General features: G+C 24.6%; 1 protein-coding gene across 1 annotated transcript in view; it reads left to right on the top strand.

Moving 5' to 3' along the window:
* LOC117180346 overlaps positions 1–12,063 on the top strand; it is a 31,427-nt gene extending 19,364 nt beyond the window's left edge. The window contains exons 4-6 of the mRNA XM_033372793.1: positions 4,346–4,462; positions 11,627–11,736; positions 11,812–12,063. Coding sequence (XP_033228684.1) covers positions 4,346–4,462; positions 11,627–11,663 — 154 coding nt within the window. The 3' untranslated portion in view covers positions 11,664–11,736; positions 11,812–12,063. The remainder of the gene's footprint in view (positions 1–4,345; positions 4,463–11,626; positions 11,737–11,811) is intronic.
* The last annotated feature ends 3,998 nt before the right edge of the window (positions 12,064–16,061 follow it).

The following is a 16,061-nucleotide window of genomic DNA, read 5'->3' on the forward strand; positions in this document are numbered from 1 at the left end:
TACATTTTTATAAAAACATTCTAGAGTGAAATAAAAATATACTTTTCTAATCGGAGAGTTGCTACATACAGGTAATTTCAGAAAGTCAGGAAATGTCAGGGAAAACCTGATAGAGTTAGGGAATTTTTGAAAAACTAAATTTGATGTTAATTTTATTATTATGGTTAAAAATAGTAACTATTTGGTTGAAAATTAATCTCTTTTGGATGAGGATTCAAACTATTTTGTTAAAAATTCATGTTTTTTGTTGAATTTATATATTTTTTGTGTAAAATTAAAATAATTTTTGCTTAAAATATCAATTGTCACGTTTTTACTTGAGAGTTTATACTTTTTGGTGGAAAATTCAATTGCTTAGTTAAAAGTGGAACTACTTTCTTAAAAATTAATTTCTTTGGTTGACGATTCATCATTTTAGGTGACAAATATTTTTGTTGTTCTTCAAAATTTAATTATTTTGTTGAAAATTATGTTTTACATTTGAAAATTAATTGTTTTAGCTGAAAAATTATTTCGTATATGTTTGGTTCAAAATTTATTTTCTTGAGTTGAAAAGTCCTTTAAAAATTTAAATGTTTGGTTGAAAATTGATAATTTTGGTTAAAAATTAGTTTTTTGATATTTTGAGTTAATTTTTTTAAACTGAAACAGTAACTTGTGTCTTTGTAAAATCTTTGAAATATTGAGTAAATGACTGCAATTTTTTTCAAATGCTTGAAATATTTTTTAAATATTTGGAAATATTTGTATAATTATTGAAATCTTTGAGAAATCATTAAAGTCTGTAAATTTTTTTTAATCTATCCGAAAGTTTTGTGAAATCTTTATCAAATTTTTGAAATATTTGGAAATATTTGTGAACTTGTTGAAATCTTTGCGAAATTTTTGAAGCCTGAAAGCTTTTAAATCTATCTGAAAGTTTTATGCAATATTTGCGAAATATTTGAAATATTTTAGAAATACTTGGTAATGGTTGTAAAAATGAATGAAATCTTTGTTAAATCTTTGAAAAATCATTGAAATCTTGTAAATCTGTACGAAATCTTTGCGAAATATTCACGATCATTATGAAATCTTTTCAATTTCTGGGAAAGCATTGAAATCCTTTGAAAATATTTTCGAAGTATTTGGTACATTTTTGAAATTGTTAAAATATTTGTCAAATCTATTCAAAAATTTTTCGAAATATTTGAAATCTTTGTGAAATATTATTAAAAATGTTTTTGAAAGATTTTGTGAATTTTTTTAAATCTTTGTGAAATCACTTATTCCATTGTGAAATCTTGTAAATTTATCCGAAATCTTTCTGAAATCTTTTTGAAATATTTGGGGATATTTGTAAAAATGATTGAAATATTTGTGAAATATTTGGAAAGTCATTGAAGTCTTCGTGACATTTAAATATATCCGAAATATTTGCGACATTTTTTTAACATTTGAGAAATAATTCTAATATTTAAGAAATCTTTATAAAATCTTTGCGAAATATTCTAAATAGTTGGTGGTATTTTTAAAAGTGATTAAATTCTTTGTCGTATCTTTGGAAAATCATTAATATCTTGTAAATCTATCCGAAATCTTTGGGAAATATTCACGATCTCTACGAAATGTTTGAAGTATTTCGTATATTTTGGAAATTGTTAAAATCTTTGCGAAATCATTTAAGTCTTTGTGGAACCGTTTAAAAATATGCAAAATCTTTGCGAAATATTTGAAATATTTTGTAAATATTTGTTAATATTTATAAAAATGATTGAAATCTTTGTGAAATCTTTGGAAAATCATTGAAGTCTTTGTGATATTTAAATATATGCAAAATCTTTGCGGCAATTTTTTAATCTTTGTGAAATCATTCTAACATTTGTAAAATCTTTGCGAAATATTTAAAATAGTAAGGAAATATTTGGTAATGTTTGTAAAATGAATGAAATCTGTAGGAAATCATTGATATCTTTTTAAAATCTTTTAAACCTATCAAAAATATTTGCGAAATATTTGAAATCTTTTTGAAAGCTTTGAAATCTTTTTGAAATTATTGAAATCTTTAAAATCCTTGAGAAATCATTGAAATCTCTGTAAAATATTTCTGAAGTCTTTAGAAATATAAGAAATATTAAATAAAAAAAATATTATTGACCATTAATTTACAAAATTTTTTGAAGAAAAATCGATCCAGTTACTTGAAATATCGCAACTTTTATATCACATGAAAACATGTAATTCTCCTTGAATTTGTTTAAAACCTTGAAAACCTAGAAATTTCCTTGAATTTTTTGCAAAAACCTTGAATTAGATTTTTTGTTTTTCTTTTTAAACAGTTATGTTTAGATTAGATTTCACAAAGATTTCAAATATTTTAATGATTTCAGATGTATTATATACAAAAGGTTTAAGAAATTAATCACAAATATATGTATTTCAAAAATTTTATAAAAATTTCTCAAAGATTTAAAAAAATACAAGAATTTCAAAGATTTCAAAAATGGTACAGTGCAATGGATTTCCAAGATTGCAAAACATTTCAAAGATTTTAAATATCTCCATGATTTTAAACTATTTCAGATTTCAAAGATTTTAAAACATTTCAAAAATTTGAAACTATTTCAAAAGGATTCAAAATATTTTAGAAGACTTTACAAAAATTTTTAATAATTTTCATAAAAAGATTTTAGATTTGAAAACAGTTTCGAGGATTTCACAAAAATTTTAAAGAAGTCAATGATTTCAACAAATACAAAATATTTCACAAATATTTCAAAATATTTTACGAATATTTCCAAGAGTTCACAAAAATTTCGAACACTTCATAAAGTTTTGAAGGATTTCGAAGTAAGTAATGATTTTAAATTATTACAAAATATTTGAGGAAGATTTTACAAATATTTCAGAGATTTTATAGAAATTTCATCGAAATTAAAAACAAAGATGTTAAACAATTTCAATTTTTTAGAATATTTCAAAATACTTGACAAAGATTTTTAATATTTCAAAGAATTTATAAGGATTTCAAAAGATTTGAAGAATTTTTAAGAATTCACAGAAGAATTTCAGAGATTAAAGATTTAAAAACATTTTAGAAGATTTTACAAAGATTATAAATATAAAAGATTTCACAAAGATTTCAACGAATACAGAAAACTTTCGAACACTTCCTAAAGATTTGAAGGATTTTATAAAGATTTTATGAAGATTTAAAAAGATTTGACAAATATTTGAAGGACATCAACAGATTTTGAAAATATTTAAATAATCTCAACCGATATTAAAGGATTTTAGACAACACGGATTTCAGAAAATTTTCAAAAGATTTCAGGTAACTTTCATAAAGATTTCACAAAGATTTGTAAATGATTTCAAGGATTTTAAATATTTGGCATAGGTTTTACAAGATTGAAAGAATTTTATGGATTTCAAAACTTTTATACAAATTTTAAAAATTTATAGAATATTTCAAAATGTTTCACAAACACACATTTCTGAAAGATTCTAGGAGTTTTTACAAAGATTGAAAAGATTAAAAAAGATTATAAAATATTTTAAAGGCCTAGAAAGATTTCAAAGATTTAAAAATATTAAAAATATTTAAAGGGATTTATACAGATTTTATAGGATTTATAAAAACTATTTCAAGATTTAAAAAAAGGCGCGCCCAACAGATTTGAAAGATTTGAAAGATTTTACAAATATTTAAAAATATTTCAAAATTTATCAAATATTTGAATGATTTCAAATAATATTTAAAGGATTTCACAAACACAGATTTCAGAAACATTTGGAAAATTAATGATAAATTGAATTAAAAGTCCTTCACAGTTAATAAGAATTAATATAAAAACAATTTTGAGTTTGAAATAGAATGAAGTTAAAATTAAATAATCGAAGAAAACATTTTTCGAACTAGCAAGAATTTCAATTGACAAAATGTAAACAATTTCAAATTATTTCATTTTAAAAAACTTTAAATTAACCAAATTTAAGGAATTAAATTAAAAATAAATGCAAATTTAAGTTACTCTTTAAAGTCCGACATTCAAATTTAACTACGAAATGTTTGGAAATTAAAAAAGAGTGTGTTTATCAAATTTTAATGTTGATTCTTGGTGTTTTTTAATGTCGAAGAATTTCGTAGTAAAAATAAAAAAAATTTAGGCAAGCTTCTTCTTATTTTAAAATTTTGAATAGACATTTCAGTGTGTTTTCAAATTTGATCAATACATTTTTTTTAATTTCTAAAACTTGGTAGTACTTTTTAAATTTCTTTTTTTTTTAAGTAGAATTTGAAAGAGAAATTGGATAAGGATATACAAATTATGAAGAAAATGTAATTTATATTTAAAAATTTCAGGTTTGCACAACACAATCCACCTGTGACGGATACTAGTCCTGCACCGGATGGTAAATTAGATACAGTTGAAGAAACAATTGAAGATGTGATACTTGAGGGTGAAGAATTCGAAGACGAGTGAGTATATTAAAAAGAAAAAAAAAGATTTCAAAATTTTTAAAAGTTGGGTCGTAGTTCCTTTTTCTCACATTTTCTCGAAATTCTCTATAATTCCTATTTAATAATTTTTGTCATTTTTCTCTCCACCCGTCTTTAAGCTGTTTTTCTCATTTTTCATCTAAATTAAAAATCTTATTGAAATATATTAACGGTATTTTATATAGCTAATCGTTATTTAGAAAAATGAGAAAGAATATTAAAGAATTAATCGAATTTAGAGTTTCGCGTTTTTCTTTATTATTTTATTTTTTATATGATTCTGAATGTTATTTATTTTTGGTTGGTTTATTATTTAGACAAAGAAAGACTTTAAAAAATATAACATCTGTTTTTAAAAACTTTATTTTTATATTATATTATTTTCTTAAGTCTTTTTTACCTAAATAATATTAAAGTAATGCGTGAGACTCGAACTGATAAATATTTTTAATTGAAAAAAAGTTGAATTCATAAAAAGAGACGAATTTTCAACAAAATAATTGAACCCTTAGCCAATAAAAATTTTGATTTTAAAATAAAAATTTTCAATTTTAATAAAAAGGATGGAATTTCTAAAAAGAGAAATGAATTTCTAAATCAAAAAGACGAATTTTCAACAAAATTGTTGAATTTGCAATCAACAAAAATGTTCTAGTCCAGATTAAAAAAAAATGTAGGAAAATTGTCGTTTAAAGGAAAAAATTATTCCCAATAATTATAGGAAGAAATTTAGGAATATTTGATAAATGTTCGAAAATAGATTTTTGACTGGCTGGAATTATTCCTGAATTTGTTTAAAAATTTTCCGGATTCATTTCTAACACTTTTGGAAATCTTTATTAATGTTTCAAACCTTTTTTAAATATTTCTAGGAATATTAAGAACATTTTTTTATTACTTCGAAAACTTTAAGTCTTTAAAACATTCAGAAATTTTACTATGAAATCTTAAAAAATTTACATTTTGCTTCAAGTTTTTTTTCAAATTTTTAATAACCTTCTAAATATTTCTTAAAATTGCCTTCAAATCTTTCAGATTCTTTTTTGGTATTTTTGAAAATCTTTTGGAATGTTTAATTTAAAAAAAATATATTCTTTAAAAAGGAATGCTGTAAAATAAAAAATCATCCAAAATTTTGCGAGTAATCTTAATAAAAGTTATGTTATTATCTTGAATTTTTTCTGAAAATGTTTAATCTTGCAAAATTGAAAATTTTTCCTTTGAAATATTCTGCATACTTTTCCAATATTTTAGGAAATCATTAAAAAGAATTTTAAATATTGTAAAATATTTTCTTCAAATCAATTTTTTAAATAAAAATTGTTTAGAAGAGAATTGTTGCCTTTTATATTAAAGATTCATTTTCAATTTTAATTTTTTCTTTCAGAAATAAATATTCAGAATTAAAAATCCTTATATAAAAACTTTAATTAAAGAAATTCCAGAATATTCAGAAGAAGAAACTAAAAACAACAGCATTTTGTAGGTTTATTTGTTTTTAAAGTTATATAAATATAATTTTCCTAAGATTTTGGAAAAAATTGCAAAATTTCCAGTATGTCAAATCAAAATTTCAATAAAAAACGAATTTTTATTTGAATAGTTGAATTCTCGAGCAAAAAAAGATTGGAATTTCGAGCCGCACAGTTGTAATCTTGATAACAAATGATGGAATTTTTTCAAAGGAGGTCAATTTCAAACAAAAAAGACGACCTTTCAACAAAATGGTTGAATTTTTAACCAAACAATATTTTTCAGTCATGAAACAGAATTTCCGTCAAATTATAATTTGAATGGAAAAAAAATTTTTAATACTTAATAAAAATTTATAATGATTATTTTTTAAGTTTCTTTAGTTTTTTGCTTTAAAGTTATATAAATATAATTTTCCTAGGTTTCTTTAAAAAATTCAAACAGATTTTTGAATATTTGAGGTATTTTTTAATGGTACCTACAAAATTTTTAAGACATTTTTTTGTTATTTTACAGGATTTTACCAAACATTAGGACTAATTTGAGTTTGAAATATATTTAGGACTCTTAAAAGCTTAGAAAAAGTTCAACAATAGTTTCTCAATTTTTCGAAGTTCTAAAATATTTATAATTTCTTCAAAACTACGAAAATTCCTAAATATCTATTAAAATGACTCGAATTATTCCTATAAAAATAATTTAACATTTTCTGGATTTGTTTTTTTATAATTTTGGAAATCGTTCGTAATGTTTTAAAAAGGTTTTAAATATTCTCTAAAAATTAATTTAAAAAAGTAAAGAATCACTTTAAATATTCCAAGGAATCTAAAAAAAAATATTATCTTGAAACTATTCAAACTTTTGAAAAAACTTCAAAATTGTATTTCGAAACCGTTAGAGTCTACGTTTAATTTTAATTTGTTAGAAACCTTTATAATTTTAACTTTTTTCGATTTTTTAAAAATCTTCTAAATATATTTTTAAATGATTCGGAATGTTCCTAAAACTTAAAAAAAATTCTGTAAAATAAACAAAATCCTGAGAAACTTCCAAATTCTTTTTTCACAATTTTGATAATCTTTTAGAATGTTTTAAAATCGTTTTAAACATAGTCTTATATTCTGTTGAAAAATTTTCTTCTTGGTTAAAAATTAATCATTTCGGTTGAAAATTTAATTATTTCAGTTGAAGATTCATAATTTTTAGTAATTAAAAATTTTTTGTTTGATTGAAAATTATTTTTTTTTTAAACTGAAAACTTGGCTATTCAATTTTTTGTTGAAAACTAATGTATTTGGTTGAAATTTCGTCTTTCTGATTGCAAATTAAACTATTCCAGTCCAAGATTAATTAATTCATTTAGTTGAAAATTTTTTGCTGTTTTTGTTAGAAAATTAATTTCTTCAAATAAAGCTTTCACTATTTCATTTTTGGTTGAAAACTGATCTCTTTTAGTTTAAAATTCAACTGCAGTTTAAATTTATTTTTTAATGTAGTACCTGTATTAACTTTACCTGAATTTATACTGCATTTAAAGTTTTAAGTAAATTAGTTTAACTAAATTAAAAAAAAAGAAGATAAAATAAAATTTTTTTCGAGTTATTATTTAAATTGAAGGACTTTATAGAAAAATTCAATAAATGATTAATTATTTTTTTAGTATTATTTAATTATAATAATAATAATTATTATTATTTTGCGAATTTTCAGAAGAAAAATTTGCCCAAGTTTGATTTCAACAGTTTTGTAAATAATTAAAGTATAAAAAAATGAACAATAATTGATTTGACAAAATGATTCTAAATCCGTTCAAAATTTGAGAATTTACAGATTGTAACTGTTTGAATTCGAAAGTCTTCATACGAATTGAGATTAATATAATATCATTCATTCCGATAATTTTATTTCTAAATTTCAAAGTTTTAGGTCTTCCTTTAAATTATTTTTGATATTAAATTGAATAAATTAATTTATTAATATATTATTTTCATTAGTTTTCTCAACCATTAAGAATTTCACTGTTCATTTAAGACGAGTAAATTGAACACAAATATATGTAAAAGTAAACAATTTGAAACTGAATTGTTTGACATAAAAAGCTTTGAATCTGTAGAATTTCTAAGAGATTTTCAACTTTTAACGTTACAATTTGAATCATTGTGTTTAAAAAATGTTTAATTTGTGAGTGAAATCGTTAAATTTTGACGTAAAATAACAATTGAACACTTATTACTTGTAAAAAAAATTTGAGTAATTTCAAGAGATATTTCATAGTCTTGGAAAGATTCAAAATTAATTAAAAACTTGAAATGTCTTCAAGTTGCTGATTAGAAGTGTGTTCATATTTTTGTTTAGAATTTCTAAATAAATTTTAAAATTAACCGAATTTTTCCTACAACTTTTGGAAAATCCTGCAAATTAAAAAAAAAATCTTTAAAATCTTCCAGGTTCTGTATTGATCATTTTGGAAATCTTTTAAAGTCATTTTCAATTTTCCTAGGAATCTTAAGAAAATGTTTTTATTCTTTTTAAGCCTTTCAGAATTTTTAAAAAGTTTCCAAATTTTATGGTTGAAATCTGTAAAAATCTGCATTTTGTTTTAAATTCGGCTGTGGGTATTTGAAATCATTTCAAGTTCTAAATTTAATTTTGATATTTTTGAAACTTCCAAATATCTCTTAAGATAACTCTAATTTTGTGCTACAAATAATAAGTGTTCCTATTGTTATTTATTAATTCAAATTTTAAGGATTTTTTTTTAATTTGCAGGATTTTTTAAAAGTTGTAGAAAAAATACAATTCATTAAAAAATATATTTAAACCTTTCGAACAAATTTCAACAATGATTTTAAATTTGGAAAAATATAAAACCACTTCTAGATTCCTCAATGTTTCGAAATCAATTTTTCAAGTTTTTCAAGGATGCTTAAACTATTTAAAATGAAAATAATTTAACTTCTAATATAAAAATAATTTGACTTGTAATATAAAAAATTGTTAATTAAAAAAAAATTATTTTTAACTTTTTAATTTGTCTAGTTTAAAATTACTTTAAAAAATATAATTTAAAAAAATTTTTAAAGTTCATTGCTTGATTCTTTAATTTAGAGTATTGAAAATGTTAGCCGAGATTTATATTCTTTGAATTTAATCTGAATCTTTGAACTCTATAATTTATAAAAGTTCTAAATTTTGCAGTTTGTCTGCATTTCATTAAAAAAAAATTCAATTGAAAAGTGTTAGTACCTTCCATTTCATACTTGTACATTTAATTTGTTGTTTATTTTTTATTGCTTTAAATGGAAAAATGTTTAGAATAGAGTTCGATTTAAAAAATTTCATTAACCTTGAAAAATGTTTGCGAACCGGGGAAAAACCGTGAAATAACCGGGAATTTTTTTCATCAATTAAAACGGCCACCCTGAAATATGAGTAAGATTTTTTTTGTAAGTCTTACGGTCTTCATTAAATTAAAAGAATAAAAACGAAAGTTTAGGCTATCACTGTGTGCCGTTTTCAGAGGATCTAAATAAATAATATATAAATAACGATCGTTTCTTACATGTAACTACAAACAAATTTGTTTTTAAAAAAAATTGCCATAGAAAAAAACTAATTTTTCTGTAGAAAAATGCCTGACTAATGCATTTGTTGATTAAATTTGTTTAAATAAATCATAAAATTTATCAACTCATTATGAATGTTGCTGAAATTCTAATAAAGTTCCCAACTGAAAAGACTGGCATTGAAAACCCCGAATTTTTCTACCGACAAATGCCATTAAATTAAAGAAGAAATAAAGATTCTTGCAATATAACTAGAAAAAGGTATGATTATGGAAAATTATAGAAAACATTTTTTCAACAAAAATTTGTTCATATGAATTTTTGTTTAATATATAATATTGGAACATCTTTAGATAATATTACTCTATGAAAATTAGGCGATTTCAGCACTTTTCCTGATATTGACGAGCACAGGGAACGTCAATTAAATAAATAAAATGGCTCGAGAACACTCTTAGAAATCTTAACAGCTCTTTTTCAAATTTTTGTAGTTCAAAACGCTCAATATTTGTGAGCTGTACGTTATTTCGAACCAAAAATGTGATTTTTTTTCACTGTGGGCTGGGAATGTGAAATTAAATCATGTGAACTCCCATATAACACAACGCCACAAACCCTTGCTAATTGAAGTTTTGTGGGTCACTGAGGTAGGGATTTAATTTAGAAGTTAAAAAAAGGTAAGGCTGATGTTTAGACCGTACGTGCTACGTTTAAATCGTAAAAATAAAATTGGAAATGAGCAAATTCAGTTGCATGATGTGAATTGTAATAATATACATTTATGGAAATGATATACAAGTTGAGATACGTGATGAGAATGTATTCGTTAAAGCGGAAGGAGCTTTAACAAAAAAGAAGTCACAAACACCAAATTACTGTTGTCGAGGTTTTGACCTTCAGCTTTAAAAAATCTGTGCACAAGTGTAAGGAATATACAAAGACAGCGCGGAGCGCGAGATAAATATGAGGGGTGTTCAAAAAGTAAGTTTCCATATTTCGAGAAAAAAGCAAAACACAATTTTTAGGTTAAAGTAACATATGTATTTATTGTTTGACTTATAAACTATTTTTCTACATAGTCCCCTTGGACTTGAATACATTTTTTATATCTGTTCTAAAGCTTTGACAAACCTTGTTTATAAAATTCCGTGCCCTGTTTTTTAAACAATAATTTAACAAAGTCTTTCACTTCATAATTTGAATTGAAGTGATGGCCACCCAAACTTTCTCTTAACTTAGGAAAAAGAAAAAAGTCACTTGGTGCGAGATCTGGAGAGTGGTGTGATTTGATTGCCAAAATGATTTTTTCGACTGCTGTGACTGCGTCATCTGTAATGGCAGTCTTTGGCCTGTCTGCACGCTGCTCATCATGAACTTCTCCGCGTCCCTCGAGAAAATATGTCCGCCACCGACGCACCATTTGCACACTCATGCATTTGTCACCATAAATATGCACAAATTCAGTGTTAATTTCGTTGCTATTAAGCCCCTTTGCAGTTAAAAAGCGAATAACTGCACGCAACTCACAAGTGGACACGTTTTTCACAGGTAGGTCCATGGTTTCCGCGACGGTACTGATGAAAAAAAATTTCTCGGCAGCTAAGACCGGTTCTCCTCTTATCGGTATATTCTAAACTAAAACTATGTTCGGTCCCAGCTCGCTAGATGGCGCTGGGGCAAAACGGCAGATTAGGGAAACTTACTTTTTGAACACCTCTCGTATATTGTCGAGCGCGAAGCGCGAGAACCAATACACGCGCGTCCTACGCGCTCTCAAACTTGTGAACGAAGCGAGCTGCGCGCGCAGCGTGCCATAAGAATGTGCCCGCGAAGCGGGCGGATTTTTTTCAAAAAACAAATTTGTTTATAATTACATGTAAGAAACGATCGTTATTTATATATTATTTATTTAAATTCTCTGAAAGACCGTGAGACCTACAAAAAATTCTTACTCATAATTATCCTTTTTGTTTTTGAAATCCCCTTTTTCGAAAAAAGTCCCTTATTTTCCCTACAATTAAACGATTGAACCACTGTGACCCCTGCTAATTAAAAAGCTGTACAATCCTAATATTTTTGTTATATTTTAAATTTTTTGTTCTAGAATACCACAAGTTGGAGTGGAGACTGAAGTGTCTTAAAAACTACATTCCTGAGTTCAAAAATTCTTATAGAGATATAAAAAGAAGAGTAAAAAGTTTATTATATTTAGGAGTAAGTTTGTTTCTAACTTTATATCATATTTCTAAATTATTTTTCGACAAATGTTCATGATTCATTTTTTTTTAGGTGGAGAAAAAAAATTTATCAAGGATTCAGGAAGAAGCTTGAAGTAATCTCACAAAAATATTTTAAATTATTAATTTCTCGATACTTTTTTATAAGCCACTCTTAGTTTTTTCTCCATTATTTTGTTCATTTTTTCCTGAAGTTTGAGTTCCTACTGTTAAGTGCTTTTAAGTGTTTTTTAATTTATAAAATGTTTATTTATAATTAGGCGCTTTGTTTTATGAACATTAAAAGTTGACTGATACTAATAGAGTATTCGATTGTTCTAAAGGTTCTGAAGTCTTAAGGCTCTTAAAGCGCCTCGGGTGTTCCCCAGGTTCATAATACGTCTACGAAAATGAATTTTTTAATGTAACATTTGCACCTTATATTTAGTTAAGGTCCCTAAATTACCCTATTTTCAAGGATTCGGTCCCTATGGGAGACCTATTCAAATATTTCAGGTCAATACCTATTTTTTAATTATTTTGCATTCTTTGAAATATTTCAGGTAATTTATAAAGGCTCCGAGAAATTTCAAAAAAATTCAATGATATTAAGGAATTTTTAAGATTTTAGGGTATTTTTAAAACTTCTAATGCATTTACAGGAGATTTTAATTTTAATTATTTTAGGGAATTTTAAAAGATTCCAAGGATTAAAAAAATTAATTTAATTAATTTGAAGTGATTTTAATGATTTTGAAATATTATAGGATAAAGAATGTTCTAGAATTTCTGAAGATATGGAACGATTTTATAGGACGCATGAGGTTTTGAAATATTTTTAAAGATTTCCGAGGATTTAATCCTCAAAGTGCATACATGATGAAAATCACGGTAAAGTGCATAGTGGGTGTTATATACCTTAGTGTATTTAATCATGTATTTTATAACCCCTATTGAATATTTTGTCACAATAAAATTACCCGATATAGTTTAAGGTATATTTTATAAGGTAGAGTTGATTTTATAGCCATTTATTCATTTTAAGTTAAAAAAAATGATTGAAAAATGTTAAAAAATGGGTTTTTTACTTAAAAATTCATAACTCGCGTAATTTTAATTATTTTAACGTAAAAATTTGTGGCTATACTTTTGAAATAGTGTATTTTATAAAAAAAAAAAAAATATATTGCAACATGGGTGCTTTCAAAAAATATATTTATTTGCACAGTTGAAAAGTGAATTTTATGGTAAAATGATGAATCAAATTTTTTGTTTTAAATCGATTTATTATTATAAAAATTGAGGAACATTGACATTTAATACTATAGAAATATAAGAAATTGAAAAAAGAGACTATATAACTGTATTTTAACAATATATTATATTCAACACATCCACAGTTATATCGCATGACGCCCTGCCGTAAGTTATAAGCCACCTACAATGAAAAAAAAGTATGAAATAATCGAAAAAAATAATGATTTCACTTCATATGATAAAATTACGTTAGAAAGTAAACAAAAATCAACAAAATTGGCTCCAAAATTACTTTTATACGCAGTAAGTGCACACTGGGTATTAGATACCCCAGGATTTTCTTACCTCCACTTTCGGCAGTAGCTGCTAGTAGGCTCACACTTGACACAGTATGCTAAACGAATTTACTTACAATTATTGTCTCCAACTAACGCTAGATGGCGATACTTACTCAATTTTTTCGAATTAAGTATGTTTTATAAGAGTTTGAAAATTGCTTGGGGTCTAAGACACCTACAATGCACTCTAAGGGTTAAATTATTTTAAGGGATTTTAAAACTCAATGTATTTTATTAAATTTTTCATGATTTCAGAAAATATCACCATAGAATATCACGGAATTTTATAATATTTTAGTGCATTTTAAAGAATTTATTCATGAGAAGTGACGTTTTTTATAGCGTTTTAAAGATTTTAAGGGATTTGGATTTCACCCTGAATTCTCTTGAATTTTATGAATTCACTGGAAGTTTTTTAATTCAATTGAATTTCTCTCAATTTACTCTTTTCTACTTAATTCAATGGATTTTTATTAAGTTTTAAAGATTTTAATTTAATTGATCCTGAGGATCAATTGATAAAATGATTAAAGGATTTGAAATATTTTAAAGTATTTTTTTCTTCAAATTCCATTGCCATTTTCAAGTGCTTTAAACAATTTCAGATGAGAGTAAAGGATTTAAAATAATGTTGATTATTTTAAAAGATTACAAAGAAATCTTTTATTGATTTCAGTGATTTAACGGGATTTGAAATACTTAAGGATATTGTAAAACATTCTCAGGCGCTTTGAAGTGCTTTAAAAACGTTCAAGGACTTGCAAAAAATATCAAAGAATTCGAAATATTTGAGGAAATTTGAAAAGATTCCCAGAAATTGTTTATTTATTTCAGTGTTTTGAAGGCTTTCAAAGACTGAAATATTTTCGGGTATTTAAAAAATGTCCAAGGCATTTTCAAGAGATTTAAATAATTTCAAGGCATTTCCAGGGGTTTTAATCATTTTAATCATGTTTAATTCGTCCTGAATTCTTATTAATTTATTCTAAATACTTTAAAATTTTCACTCAATTCTACCCAATTCAATTAATTCTTCCACGTTTTTGAATTGCTTTTAATTCACTTGACTGTTTTTTAAATTTCGGTTGAGTTTTAATGAATTTAATCTAATTCTTCTCATTTTTTTTTTAAATTTCTCTAAATACACTCAAAGTTTATTTTAATCATTCAAACCTTTTTCGATTTTCAAAATTGTTCCAATTCATTTGAATTCTTTTGAATTTACCTTTAATTGTTTTGTAACTATTAGTAATTTCTTGTGTTAGAAATTAGTAGAATTTAAAAGATTTGAAATTTTTCTTGGAATTCACCCTGAATTCTTAGGTATTTCATCAAATTCTTTGAATTCTCTTGAATTTTTCTAAGCTTATTTCAAAGTTACGGAATTCAATTAGGGGGTTTCTCAAAGTTTTTAATTCATTTGATTTTTTTTTAATTCACCTTAAATTTTTATGAATTTCATTGAATTCTACTCTTTGATCTTAAATTCCTCTAAATTGAATCTACTTTTACGGAAATCAATGGAACTTTTTTTATTTTTTAACATTTTTCCCAATTAATTTGAATGTAAATTGAATTGCCCCGAAACCTTTTGAATTTATCCTGGATTTGTTACCCTTTGAGCGCGAAAAAAGTACCCTTTGGTCCTTATATTTTGTCCCAAAATGCCCAAAAATGTTCTTTTTGCTTTTTTTTGTAATTGAAAAAAATTTTTGCTCCTGTAAAATGCAACACGCTAGCTATTATGTATTACGGGCATATATCTTATTTTACATTTATCATGCATTTGAACTATTTCGTAACTTATCATCCAAATTTAGTGCAGTGTTTAAAATAATAAATAATAAATAAAAAAAAACAACACAAAATTGAAAAAGTATATATTTATCAAATATTTTTTAAACCTTTCTGAAGAATTTGGGTACGTTTATTATGAAAAATTGTTCCTTTTTCGAAAAATTGTGATTAAAAATTATTATTATTAACTTTTCAATATTGCATTATATTATTATATTATTCTAATTGACGAAAACACGCTAATTGCAGATTTTATGCGACATAAAAGTAGGATAAATGCAGCCCGGCATACACAGTAGCTAGCGTGTTCCAGTTTATAGGCGCGAAAAAACACTATTTTTAATTATAAAAAAGCAATAAGAACATTTTTCGAAAAAATCTCTATGCTTCGGTCGGTATAATTGTCTTTAGATCATGTGGTTAATATATTATATTAAACAATGCGTTTGTGTAGACGTATTATGGATCTGGCGAAAATCTAAGTCGTTTTAAGAGCCTGAAAACCATGTAAGGGACAGACTTAAATTACGTACCAGATTACGGGTGGGGGGGGGGGGGATTTTATTACAATTTTTTACGCAAAGGGGAGGAAGCCTTTCACTCATGTACGTGTTTTTGCAAATTCGCAATAAATTTCTCCTGAAGATTATCTTTTTAGTTATAAATTTTATTATTTGGTTAAAAATTTAACAATTTTCTTAAAAATACAGCCTTTTTGGTCGCGAATTAAATTTTTTTTATTTGTCTTTTTGGGTTACAAATTCAGCTCTTTTCGTAGAACATTAACCTTTTGTTGAAAATTCATATTTTGTTGCTGATAAATCAAATGAAATGTTTTTTGGATAAAAACTATTTTTTCTGAAAATTTGTCTTTTTTATTTAAAAGTTCATATTTTTTAGTAGAAATATTGCATCTTTCTTGGATATAAAT

This window comes from Belonocnema kinseyi, chromosome 9 (genome assembly GCF_010883055.1).
Source record: "Belonocnema kinseyi isolate 2016_QV_RU_SX_M_011 chromosome 9, B_treatae_v1, whole genome shotgun sequence".
Taxonomy (NCBI): domain Eukaryota; kingdom Metazoa; phylum Arthropoda; class Insecta; order Hymenoptera; family Cynipidae; genus Belonocnema; species Belonocnema kinseyi.